This window comes from Marmota monax, unplaced genomic scaffold, assembly GCF_021218885.2.
Source record: "Marmota monax isolate L192 unplaced genomic scaffold, Marmota_monax_Labrador192_F-V1.1 WCK01_AAM20220418_F8-fsc00018, whole genome shotgun sequence".
In the NCBI taxonomy this organism is placed as follows: Eukaryota; Metazoa; Chordata; class Mammalia; order Rodentia; family Sciuridae; genus Marmota; species Marmota monax.
Window position 1 is genome coordinate 20,706,908 of NW_026692201.1, and position 13,820 is coordinate 20,720,727.

Below are 13,820 nucleotides of genomic sequence, written 5' to 3' on the forward strand. Positions count from 1 at the left end.
CCTTAAAGCAGTCAATATTCTTCATCTTCAGTCAGACGGAATCAATGGGCCTATGACAGCTACTCCTGGTGCAGCATGTGCTAAAACTTTTTTGCAGAAAAACATCACAGTGGATCTGGGGTCTTTACAGTATTTGACAGGGAAAAGAATTAAAGAATAGTCATTGAAGAAAGAATGTGTTCTATACAAGCAAGTTTTTAAATAGCTTTTGATCCATTGCAAGAAGCCAAAAGTGCCAGTATGTGAATGCGTAATTAGGTAGAAAAAAAATTCATTACAAAGTGAATTTTGGTTCAATTTGACAAGCAAAATATTCTCCCATGGCTTCTTTTGAGGAAATTATTATACCTTCTTTTCATCAAAATGTTGCCAATTCTGCATTTCTGTCAATAGCATTTAACATATTTATTTAGGCTGACTGTTTTCTCACTAAAGTAACGGAGAATTACTTAAATTATTTAAATTGCATTCCTGTTAGCTTATATAAAATATACTTATATAATCTATATATAAGAGAGTCACTTTTACCATCTCCACTGTGGTAGCCACAGAAAATCACCACTCAAATCTACAGTTAGCACAGCTGACATGATGGCCCCAGCTGTCATTCCTTCGCATCTATCACTGCATTTGTGCTGAGTCCATGCTTCTCCTATGCTGTTCTTAGCCAGTGTCTTGAATATGGTGGAAGGACTTCAATCGGCCCACTCCTATAAAACCCAGGTTATTTTGCTGGGTGCTATAGCTCAAGAAATTCCTATTGACCTTGTGAAAACTTTCTTAGAACTACCTTGCTGTCTGACACTGACTTTTCCAACATCACATCACATCACCTTCTCCTTTCATAGGATTAGATCAGCAACTTGGTTGGAAGGTCTTCCCTGCCTATTCCTGTTTCTTTCTCCTTTCTAATATGCATGTGTATTGCTTCCAAAAACCAAAACAAAATCAAATAAGCAAAAAAACTTTCTTGAACCTCTAATCCCATCTTGGCATCTGCTTCTTGGAGGATATGAACTGACATACTTTCTGAAGAAAAGGTTAGCATAATGCTTCCTTCCCTACCTTAAGAATCTCAGTCACACTTTCTTCAAAGAGGCAGGAACATGCCTATTTTTATTCAAATTCTAGATATTTTTGAGCCCTTAACTTGTTTAGGAATGTCTTTTACATCTGTCCTTAGCCATCGTCTCTAACATGGCCTTCACTCCTTTTAGTTATCCTGCCCCCAAATATTACTAATGTCCTAAAGTAGCTCCCTGTTCCTGTCACTCCTGTCACTTTGATGATTCTTTCAAGTCTACTATTTAGATTTCAAAGTTTTTTATCCTCAGGCCCTGCACAATCTAAGTAGCCAACTTAACTCTTAAGTTTCAAATGGTAGAAGACTCTCTTTATTCAAAAGATTGGAGATGACAGAAACTAAATTGAAGTTTAAGAAGAAAGTTTGGAAGATTCACATTAGATGGCTTTCATCTCCCTGATAAAGTATGTGATGGCAAGTCAATTTCTGAGAAGAGTATTAGCTCTGCAAGAGGGGAAAAACCAAAATGAAAATTCAAAATGGATTAGAAATTATGTGGCGTAGCACCGAAGGACCCTTTGAAGTACGGTCATGTGTTAACAGTTCAATGATGCAGAAAGGTTAAGCAAAACATGTCTTTAGGCTATTTAGTCATTTGGCAAACATCATAGATTCTACTAACATTAACTAAGAGGGCCACAATATCAGTAGGGGATATAATCTAATGGGATCATTGTATATGCAGTCCCTAGATGACCAAAACATTATGCCATGCATGACCATATGTAACATTTCACACTAAATTGTTACTTTATTCCAAACAATAGCCCTTAATATAGAAGGTGCTTAAAAATGTTTGTTGAATGAATAAAGTAAGCAAAGCTATACAGATGTCCTAGAGAGAAGTCGTTAAAGGACATGGACTTAGCCAGGTTCAGTGGCACACACCTGCAATCCCAGTTACTCAGGAGACCGAGGCAAGAAAATTGCAAGTTTGAGGCCAGTCTGGACAATTTAGTGAGATTCTGTCTCAAAATAAAAATACTTTTTCAAAGAAGGTTTGGGAATGTAGCTCAGTAGTAGAGTGCCCCTGGGTTTAATTCCCAGTCCTGGGGAGTGGAGAGTAGAGGGAAAAAAACATAGACTTGAGCCAGAATCTAAACACTATCACCTACAGCTCTATGCCTCAGTGTTTCCGATTCCTTATCAGGAAAATGATTATAGCATGTACAAACTTTATAAGGTTACTGTAGGATACAGTTAAACGTGTATGTGAATCACTTAATTGTGTCAGCCATGTGGCAAGTGCTCTATTATGTTCATTATCATCAGTATTATTACAAGGATTATACAGCTAAAAGAAAAAGCAAAGAAAGAAACGGAGCAGAGTATAGTAGATAAAATACCAGATACAGTGTCAGAAGCCTTCAGCATGAGTACCACCTGCCATTTAATATCAGTGACCTTGGGAATGTTATTTAATGTTTTGCAACCTTGTTCATACCTGTCTCTCATTACATGGTTGTAGTGCGGGTCAAAGGAGATTTGTGTGAAAATGCTTTACACTCCATAAAGGATGACAGACATATACAAGTTTCCTAGCATAAAGGAAAACATGTTTATGAATTTATTTGGTTCACGTACCAAATCCCTTAGTTTGAGAAATTCTGAGTATCAGAGTATTACATTTATACATCCTAAAATACATGTTAGTAAACCTCTGTGCAAAAACAAACAAAAAAAATTCAGCTGCAGGATTTCAGAATGGTGGGGTGGGGAAGTATTCTGTTTTAGAACATAGAATGCTGGTGGATGGGAAAGTCACTGAAGCTTTGGCCTTTGGTGGAGGTGGAAAGAAATGGGTACTCTATGAAGCTGGAGCATGAAAGAAAAAATCCCCAAATTTGAATGTCATGGCATATGTAATGTATGTAATGGCTCAGAGGTGTATACTCATAAAATCAGCTTTCCCTTTTTCTTAAACCCAACTCTCCATAACCAGGCAGCCTGCTGCTGCACCAGGAATTTACTGCTTTGAGCAACTATAAACATTGTGCTAATGGTAACACTGCCTGAGAATGGTCACTTGAGAGTGCAGTGTGTGCAGTTTGAGGCCAGAGACAATATTTCCTATTCTCTACACACCACAGGGCACACACTATAATCTGATATAGGGTAAAGGTACTTTAATAATTATTATTATTAAAAGCAAACAATCAACTCTATAGATCAACAGCTCTTTTCCAACATGTTTTCTAATCTCTGTTTCCTCTCAGATGCATGGTTATTGTGCACCTGGAAAGGCCCCAAACTGATAGCCAGAAATCTGCCACCACCACCCCTTCTGCTGTTCCTGCCATCATATTTAATTGTGTTTGCTCAACTCGAAGCCAAACTCATATGCAGTATATTTAGATGGTTAAAATAGCATAGCACTCTACTGTATTCACAGATTATTTTCAACAACACAATTCTTGGGAATTAGTCTGGGATAAATAAGGTAAAGAGAAAAGGAGCAACATAAATTGGTTCCAGTGACAAAGAAAACAATATCAAAGTGGCAATCTGGAGATCCGCCATGAGTGAAGGAATAGAGTGTTCCTTTTGGTGCACTCTCCTGAAATGCAATCACCATCTCATTTGCTAGTCTGGATTTATTTTAAAGTGGGTTAGAATGAAAGCAAGAAATGAATAGTAAAGAACTGTGAAAAGCACCTTTATTATTTCAAAAGATCAATGTACAATCACTATACTTATTCTTATACGGCATTAAAGGTAAAACTGTAGAACTGATATATATGTTGATTTTCTGAACCTCTAAGGAGTCTCTATTTTCTATGGTGGCAAACTTTCTAAGTTGAAACATATATTTCATTAATACATATTCAGGATTCCTTTATGAGGTCTCAACTACTGTACATTTCTTCAAATGCCCCCCAAATCACTCAATTTACAATGGCTTGATTGGATGCTATGGTTATTTAACTGCACCTTATATTTTTCACCTTCCATTTTTAGTATCACTTAAGAAATCCAAACTCAATCTTCCAAATGTCCAAAGACTTAAGAATCATGGAGTAAAAGACAGACTTTGTTGCTGACAAGATTATGGCTTGAATTGGATCAGTTAATTAAAAATAAAGAATACCTTCCTGCTTTGATCTAAGCCAAATTTCAAATATCAACAACAACAACAATAATAGGCATTTGAAACATAAGAGTTTAACTAATATGATTTATCCAAATTTTGAAAATGCAGAGAATAAATATGCAGTTAGATAATTTTTTATTTGTGATTTACCAGAGTATATTTCTTGTGCTTAAATGACTATTAATCAAATATCACATTTTTGAGGATACCTACTTTACGTTTGTCTGTCAGCAGCCAGTTTTTTTTTTCTCTGCATTTTTATTCCACATTCATTCATTAGTTAACTCAACAAATATTGCTTAGAGCCTACTAGGTGTTCAGGGCTGTTCTAGGTATTGGAGGCACAATTGAAATAGGTAGGCAAGGTGTTAATCTCAAAAAGATCGTATCTTACTGCCAGGGGTAAGGTTAAACAAACAGAAATTAAGATTTCAGATAGTGATAACTCAGTTAAGGAAACATAATTTAGGATAATACTAGTGTGACCAAGAGGGCTGCTTTAGATGGGTGATAGGGAACAATCACTCTCAGAAGGCAATATTTACTCCAGATGGGCAAAATGGTGCTGGCCATGTGAAGAGCGAAGGGAGTTGCAAGTACCAAAGACCCTATAGTGGGAAAGAACTTAAAGAATCCGAAGAACATAAAGAAGGCAATATGAGCATCATGAATTAGAGGGAGGTATTTTGAGATGAAGTCTGATAGTGAGCAGAAGGTACATCCCTGCCAAGGACCCAGGCATCCACTTCAAGATTTGTTCTGCCTTTGGAGTCAGCACACATGCAGTGTGTGGAACATACCAATACGGCCTCAGGTAACAGATATAGCTGGCGCACTGCAGATTCTCTCTTTTATGTGTCTAAACTGTCCCTCAAGTATTCATCTCTTATGTCTCTATCTCCTCAGTGGTTTACTTGGCCTTTTGCCTCTCTTACTTTCTCATTTTCTCACTATTGGTCTTCCAGACCTAGAGGACCACTTCCTGGTCCAATCTGATACATGTCCTGATCTTCCCTGTTGGTTTAGGCATGGCGTCTATATAAACTTGGTCTGGAAGCTTGATCTTGCAACTAAGCCAAAATGGAACTTATTATTTCCTTACATGACCAGAACTAAACTGCTGCTGTTACTATTTTTCTTAACATGTATCACATTTTCAATTTTCAGAAATATTTCTGTATTCTTTAACCTTTGATTGTGACAACAATATCTACAAGGTAGCTAAATAATTATCATTATTTCCTTTTTTTTTTTTTTTTTGGTGGTGAGGGGGAGGCAGATACCAGGAATTGAACTCAGGGGCACTTGACCACTGAGCCACATTCCCAACACTATTTTGTATTTATTTAGAGGTAAGGTCTCAATGAGTTGCTTTAGTGCCTCACTTTTTGCTGTGGCTAGCTTTGAACTTGTGATCCTCCTGTCTCAGCTTCCCGAGCTGAGACAGGTGTGCACCACCGTGTTCAACTATCATTATTTCCTTTTAAAGTTAATAAAATCAAAGTTAGAGCTAAACTTCAGAAAATTAGAGATCCTTCTTTCCCATCTGTGTCTTGTTTTGGGGATGAGGGAGGTCTGTTCACTGTAAAAGATAAGTCCACAGAAGTTTTGTTGCCTATAGGAAAGTTGAAGAGCAGGTGCCAGAAATTTAGAGATAAATAGAAAGGATTCCCTTCTCCTGGACTTTTTTCATACTTGCATATTTGAGTTCACTTTCCTTTGTAATATGTCCTCAGACAACATTCACAGCCTCATTCATACATGTAGGTCTTAATACAGAGGTAATTAGTAGAAATATATTACCAATAAAGGGAGCAAAAGGGAACACATGATTTGGAAGAGAATTTGGAAGAAAGAACCAAAGATATTCAGCTGAACTGCTCTTTCATTCTCTTCTTCAGCTTTATCTAACCCCAAAGACCATGGTAGTAGGCAAAAGTATACCTCTGTAGATGTGGTCTCATTATCAAGAGTGTATCTTTCAGATATACAGGTTGTCAGAAAATCCAATGCACTACTTTTTAAAAAGTCAGCATTCTCAGATAGGTACTAATGAGAGTATCTTACAGAAAATAACAAAAGCAATTTTGTTGCTCATTCAACATTAATCAAAACTCACAAATAGCTTTCTTAAATGGGAAAGTGATAGAAGAGATTAAAAACTTTCTGATGTATTTCATCTTTTAAAGTAGATCAGTTAGGTTCATTGGAGCTTGGGGTGTGTAGTACTTTGCAGTAGGATGCATTTCATGTCATTCTTTAAAAATCTAAGGTTCTTATTAAGATGAGATTCTAGCTGTTTCTATTAAAAATTCATGACCTTTTTTCCAGGAGAACTGTTTTGACCTGTTATTTCTAGCTGAATTTGTAGAAGTTCCTTTCTCTCACTCATTCATACACACATCTCAGGGAAATAGACTTTAATAGCTAGTGACTTAATTGAAGTATATCTAAAATTATTAAACAAAAATAACAATATGTAATTATGGTTAAAGCACAAATTCCCTTAGAAGCAACTATTACACAACACAAATGCAGTAAATTTTGAAGGACATGTCATCCCTAGAGTACCATTTATTGAATTAGATGCAGCAACTCCCAACTGAAGAAAAGTTTGTAAAATATTATACACTTAGTCTGCATGAACTCAAAAATTTCCAAAGAACAAAACTTGGAAATCCTTCCAAGTTTCCAGATAGACATTTAATGCTGTGCACACATCATGTAACTAACTATAGGATACACATCATGTAACTATTAACACTTCCTCTCACCTTTTCAGACAACTTTGGGAAAGATAGAAGCATGTCTGGGGTACACTGTACACAAACAGGGTCCACGCTGGATCACTGCCTGCCAGGTGATAAGCTTGCTATAGGAAAGGCTCTGTCCTTAATGGGGAAGTTTCAGGATTGTTTTGTTTTGTCCACGATGGTTGTGTGATCTTCAAGGTGAAATATTAGGAATACCATTATGACCACACAGCTAACCTACAGTTTTTATTAGCGATAAAGCTGATTCCTTTTTTAACCCTTCATCTGGGAAATACTACAATATTTCTCTTAGAGGACATTTTCTTATAAGCACCCAGATTTCTCAGGGATAATTTGGCAATTCTACTATGTCACTGTCGTTATTTTCTTTCAAAGAAAAAAACATTGGGAATACATTACAAAGATCATATAAAAATATTATAGGTAGAATAAGTGTAACTAATATAGGAGATATATATATATATATAATTTAAAATGTGAAAATTGATAGAGAAATTTAATTTTAAAAGTTTATAGGAGTTCACTGAAAACTACCAAGACATATTTGTAAAATCCATGTAAATTAATCCAAAAGAAAATGTGTATATAGTGTGCAAAATAAATTACAAGTTTAACTTTCTAGGCTGAAATCACACTATTATTTTATTGTATTATAATGGTGTATGTGTGTGTGTGCATGTATAAAATAATATGCAAATGAGGCTATAACAAGACAGTGCCAAAATAACTGGCTGAAAAGTAAAAAATTCAATCATGAAAGTTTTACTTATATGTTTCTCCTGATTAGACAAGTTGATTTGGTCTGGCATTTTGAATGCATTCATTAAATTGTTGTAAACAAAGGTATAGTATGATAATGTCATCCAAGTCAATAATTTTTGGTGTTTACAAAAGTGAACTATTAAATATACAAAGTTTAAAATTGACACTGAAGTCAACTAATTTCATTTTGGAAACAAAGTTTGCAAATGTTCATTACAGAAAACAGAATTTAGGAAGTAGGCTTATATAATTTCAGCCAGATTATTTCAAGATGAGAGACTGGAGAAAGAGAAAATAAAAGAGATTTCTCTGTTGACAAAATGTTTTTGCTTTTTCCCCAAAATGTTACCCACACATTTGTGTGTGCATGTGCACTCACACGATCTTCCCCCACCCCCAGATCCCCAAGATCCCCAATCTTATTACCTGTTTTTGAGCAGCACACTGAAGGTCATCTTATCCAGTCCCAGATAATTTGGCAGCAAGTTTGACCAGTTCCAGTTCCACTTTGTGATGACTGACTGTTGATAAATGAGAAGACACTATTGTTAGTTATTAATCAGAGTTAATATGATCAGTAAATTAAAGCTCCAGCTGTGATAGACTAACTAAGAAGGAGGGGGGTCCAGAACAAGGACTTAGACAGATAACATCAATCATGTCCACAGAAGAAGGTTTTTATTCCAAAAAGACAGCAATTAATTTATAAATCCATTTGGGAATGTAGTCATTACTTATAAAAATATAAATCAATTTCTTAAGTCGTTATTCTTCCAAGTGTTAATGGCATTTGCCCAACAAGTGTCTCTGGGAGGGTGACTTTTTGAAAAACAAAGCCAAATAATTGGCAACTTTTGTATAGCTCACTCTACAGGCAACTTTTGCATGAATCACTTCATATTTTTTTAGCACCCAAAAGTTTGATTAAAAAAACAAACTTAGTAGTGCTAAGACTCAAATTATAAGACCCACCATAATTAGAATATGACATTAATGTCATCTTTTTGGTCAAGAAAATGCCTTAAAGGGAGACTACAAGGACCTGCAAGTATAAATAACATAAATGATTCCCTTTTCTCATTAATAGATAATTTCACAACAGAGTAAAGATGAAAAAATACTGTGAAAAATGATCTCATAAATCAGAACTCAATACAACATGCCATTTATTTAAATGAAGTAAGGATAATTTAACAGCTATAATAATCATTTATGGTTTGAAGCAATCTAATGTACAATACAGGAAAACAGCCAATAAACTCAAACTTACATAATACATTTTGTTTTAAAGTATTATAGATGCTTATGCTCCTTAAAACTAAATAGTTTGGATAACAAGAGTCCAGGCTGATGTTTAAAATCCAACAAGAGCTATCCCCTGTCACCTGCTGATTAATCAAGCACTACAATCCTGTCATAGAGCAGGAGAATTCTGCCCCGGGTTGTCAGCATTTGAAGGTCTTATTCTACTACAGTATTGATGAATGTAGACGAGCACTATAAGAGGCATGGTAAAAAATATTATCTGCATGCCGAATTAGGCCATTGTTTTAATTCTTATTTTCCTCAGAGCTCTAGGTCAAGCAATCCTTCTCTTCTGCCCTATTAGTTCAAATTGTCTGTCAAGAGGTTTCTGGGAAAAGCTACCAGAAGAATGAACAAAGCAAAGCAACTTCAGATTTCAAAAACTTTGGCGGAAAGATGATCTTTTTAATGTAACTACTGAAACATGCAGCTTACACAATGGATAATCTGACATTTAAAAATGTATGGGGTTTATCACATTGACTTTATTCCAAATGTCCTTGCTTTAAGGTCATTAGTAAAATTCATTTGAAGTTTGGGGATATGTTTAGGGTTATAAAAAGAAAATTTATCCATGTCATTTAAAATAGAAGCTCAATGTTCTATTGCAATTCATTTAAAATTATTTTCTAATTAATCTAATACACTCAAAGATCATAAGGTGTTTTGTTCTCTCAGGGGAAAAGAAGTGACAAGGGAGAGGAAGAATATTACAAAATGCCTGATTCATTGTGCCTTCTATAGACACAACCTAACAGATGTTTGGTCTGCCCAGGGCAAACTGACCTGATCAAAAGTTAAGTTTTATAGACCGAACATATGAATCAGTTTGACAAATAGAAGGTAAAATAACTTCAAAAGACAATTTGAACAGAACATAGAAACTGGAATAAGGGATTTTTTGCTTCCTAGCCAAAAAAAATTAAGAAGCTTATGAGTACATATTCAAACCAAAGCATTTTCTTACTTGTATAGAGAAACCACACATCTAAATTAAAGTTACCATTTAATTTCTGCATACCTGATCTAGCATATTCTCACTGAACACCTTGTGCACATGGAAAGGGTTAAAGACAGAAGGCTGAGCTTCCACACTTCTCAAGGTCATCTTTAAAGGTCGGATGGGTAATGGCTTTTCCTCTGAACCATTCATAGAAAACAGATGTTCTTTTAAATATTCCTTTAAGAAAAAAATTACAAGTCACGATAGTGAGAAGCACATATTCTCTTTAAAAATAAACTGATCAATATCCAAGTTTACCCTTTCAGCACATTTGCAAGATTGCAGTGGATTCCTTGCCTGGGGAAGAATACATTTTTCAGAAAATACATAGATGAGTACCAATCAGCATTGCAATAAACCAATCAAAAAGAGGTTTACCTGTTGTACAGTATAGATTTAAAGCCCATTTAACAAACTCTCACATAATGAATGAATGCTTTATATGTCAGAGTCTTTCACAGGCATTGTCTAGTCACTGGTTCATGTGCTATCATGTCTGGTTACTAAAACGTAACTCAGGTGTGATTATGCCCAGTACGAGATTATTCTTTCCTTTATTAGCTATAGTTTGCTCCCTACTCCAGGCTCAGCAGAGTGCTAAGTATTCTGATATTTTCCTGCAAGAAGTCACATTCTAAGCAGAATTATTTATAATGCAAGCTCCTAAAGTCCATTTCTATTCTGTGGACTAAAAAAAAATCAAGGTGCTAAAAGCTCAGAATATGTAATTCTAATCCTCCAAGTGCCAGTGCAGTCCTGGGCAAAAAAAGAGATGATCTACTGCATTATACCTCATTTTCCACCCATAAATAAGTAAGGTGAACAAACAATCCTAGTTTATTGTGACCCTTCAGATGACCACAAATTTAAATGATCATAAATCTTCCATGAACTAACAAATGTTCGCTATTAATAAAAGTCATTTAATAAATAAAAATAATAAATGTTCTTCTGATTTTTAATATGCCACAATATAATTTGTTTTCTTCAAGGTTAAGGTTAAAACAAAGTTCAGAGTCTTAGAGATGAAAAGGACCTCAGAAGTCATCTAAAAATCATTGCTATTCAAGGTCTAGTGCATAGACCAGCAGAATCAGCTTCAACTAGGAGCGTATTAGCAAAGCAGAATTTCAGCCCTCACTGAATCAAAATCTGCCTGACAACTCCGGAATTCCCAAGAGATTGGGAGGAACATGAAAGTTCAAGAAAGTCTATTCCAACACCACAATCAATGGTTGCCTCTGAAAGACCAGGGGACAAGCCTGTGGTTACATAGAGGACAGTGGTGGAGTTGGAGAAAGAAACCACATACCTGGCTTTATTTCACTGTGCTTTCTCTTGAGCTCCTACAACTTTACAAACACCCATTGTGTCCATGGTAGAGGGAAAATTTCAGATTTTACTACCTAAGTGTCATCTAAAGAAACCACTACAAAAGCTAACTATAGCAGTCATTTCTTAAGCTTGCTCATTGTAACTTTAAGAAAAAGATTAATTCTATAGAGTCTGACAGAGTGGCACACATGAACTTACAAAATATGTTTAGATGATGATAAAGCCATCACAAAGAAATTTTATGCCTAGATATAGATTACTGAATAGAAACAAAGTTTTTCTCCCTTGTGATTTATGAAGCAAAATTTTAAAAAGGATAAAAACACTTCCTTCATTGGGAAAATATGCTTTGTTTTGGCTAATATTTTTTTTAATTAATTGACCCTTACATAACCATATTTTTATCTTTTGTTTCTATTATTCAAAAAAAGTGCTCTGTTACAAGTTGTGAACAAACTGGCATTTTTCTCCCTTGTTAAACTACTATATTGACAGTCATCAGTACCCTTTCTTAAAAAAAAAAAAAAAAAACCTGATTATTTTACTATGACATTCTTTTAAATAGATGGCTTAATCAGGCCTATTTGTCCAGAATATGTCCATTCTTTCTTGAACACCTTCTCTGTGCAGTTAAACCAAAGTTCATTTTTTTATCCATTATTTTTTTCCCTACTTCTCTCCACTGAAGTGTCCCCACCTGCCTGATGGTCCCAACTAGCACACTCATTGAACACGACCAAATCTGGGTTTCTCATCTGTGTTCATGGCCAGGATAATTTTAACCACAATTATACTTTTTTGCTCAATCATCTTACTTTCATCTCAAAGACAAACCTTTAAACCCACTTTCCTTCACAACTTCTCAGTCTCTATAAACTACAAATGCATTCTTCCCCTTAGCTGGGCCTATACCCATAACAGAACCCATATTACATTTTGAGTGACGTTTAGCAACACGTGTGAAGGTGCTAAAGATTCACAGTACTACTCATCAAATGAGCAAAACTCACAGTGCATTTGCACCTACAGCACATAATGCCACCCATTTAAAAGCAGCCATGAGCCTACATTAGTCACTCAGCCACCTTGGTATTGTTTGAGTTTATTGTCTGTGTTTTCTAATTAGTCTCCTACTTGCTATACTTTTAGTCTTACCTAACATACCTCTTACCTTTCAGCGCATGCTTTACTCAACAGAGAAATTAAAGACAGCTGAACAAACAATCTGATGGACATTGCCATAATAGTAAATAGATTCAGGTGTAAAAAAAGGAAAATCATAAGTTTGAGCCCAATTGATCAAAAACTGGTGACCTCCCAGTAAAGATTTCATAGCACACCTGTTCTGAACCACTGCCTCAGAGTTCCAAAAACTCTGTGAGGGAAATGTATCAGATGAATGACAGCTAATAAATATACAACTTGTTTTTGATGATTTTGTTTATTGATAATTTCTGATCTTTTCTATCATTTTGGCAATCTATATCAACCATTATTACTACCTCCAGAGCTTCTATGACATCAATTTACACAAAGGCTCTAATAGTAATCATACTTCAACATCTCCTTCTTATTAGTCACCACAATTACTTTGGCTAAATCCAGGTGGCCAAGTGGAAAAGCCATTGAGGAACATGACTTTAGAAGGGAGATCATTCATTAGCCAAGGATGGGAGTTCCAGGGCTTCCCAAATAGAAATCCCACACAGGCTATCAGGCATCATTAACAAGAGTGAATAGTCTGTGTTACTTTGTAGCAACTATAGACTGAGCTCTGGAGCCTTAAGGACAGGGTCATTTCTCATAGCTACAAATTTCTCACATCAGGTTATCATTAAAGACATTGTAATGCCACTTGTTTATTGATTAGTTGATTAGCTCTAAGAAATCCAGTAAACAAGTTTTACTTCAAGCAACTTTCAGAAAATGGTGGGAAGAACATTTACATAACTGAGTTGTAAAATGCTATCATAGAATTTAATTCACCACTTGGAAATCTATGTTTTTTAAAGCCTATATCATTGAGATAAAATGCTACATATTCACATTATTCATATTATATAATTTTTACTATAGCAGAAAATACAATCATGTTTACAAACACAAACATGTTACCACATTCTAATTCAGATACATATGATCAAAATAAAAACTTGCTGAGTTAGCAAACTTATATTGTCTCAAGCAAATAGCTAAGATTAACTATGTATGTAGATTTTTGTTAAAACAGCTTAAAACACGCAAAGTCAGAGGCTAAACCAAGCAAAGAATAGGCGTAACATTGGTTCCAGCCAGTGTCTGTGCATTAATAAATTTCCTTGGGTTAATCTGGTTGCTCCTAAATAAGTTTCAGTATTCTTCTGAAGTTTTTAACTACATAAGGAATCTCTAACTTCACCAGCAGAAGTATGATGTCTTTAGGAAAATAGCAGTGTCTCTCTTCAGAAAATTCATTTCCACAAATAC

General features: G+C 35.2%; 1 protein-coding gene across 3 annotated transcripts in view; it reads right to left on the reverse strand.

Moving 5' to 3' along the window:
* Kiaa0825 (KIAA0825 ortholog) overlaps window positions 1-13,820 on the reverse strand; it is a 372,465-nt gene that overhangs the window by 178,561 nt on the left and 180,084 nt on the right. For all 3 annotated transcript variants that reach the window (XM_046428642.2, XM_058574629.1, XM_058574633.1), the window contains exons 18-19: window positions 10,038-10,196; window positions 8,138-8,232 (exon numbers count right to left, since the gene is read on the reverse strand). In XM_046428642.2, coding sequence (XP_046284598.1) covers window positions 8,138-8,232; window positions 10,038-10,196 — 254 coding nt within the window. The remainder of the gene's footprint in view (window positions 1-8,137; window positions 8,233-10,037; window positions 10,197-13,820) is intronic.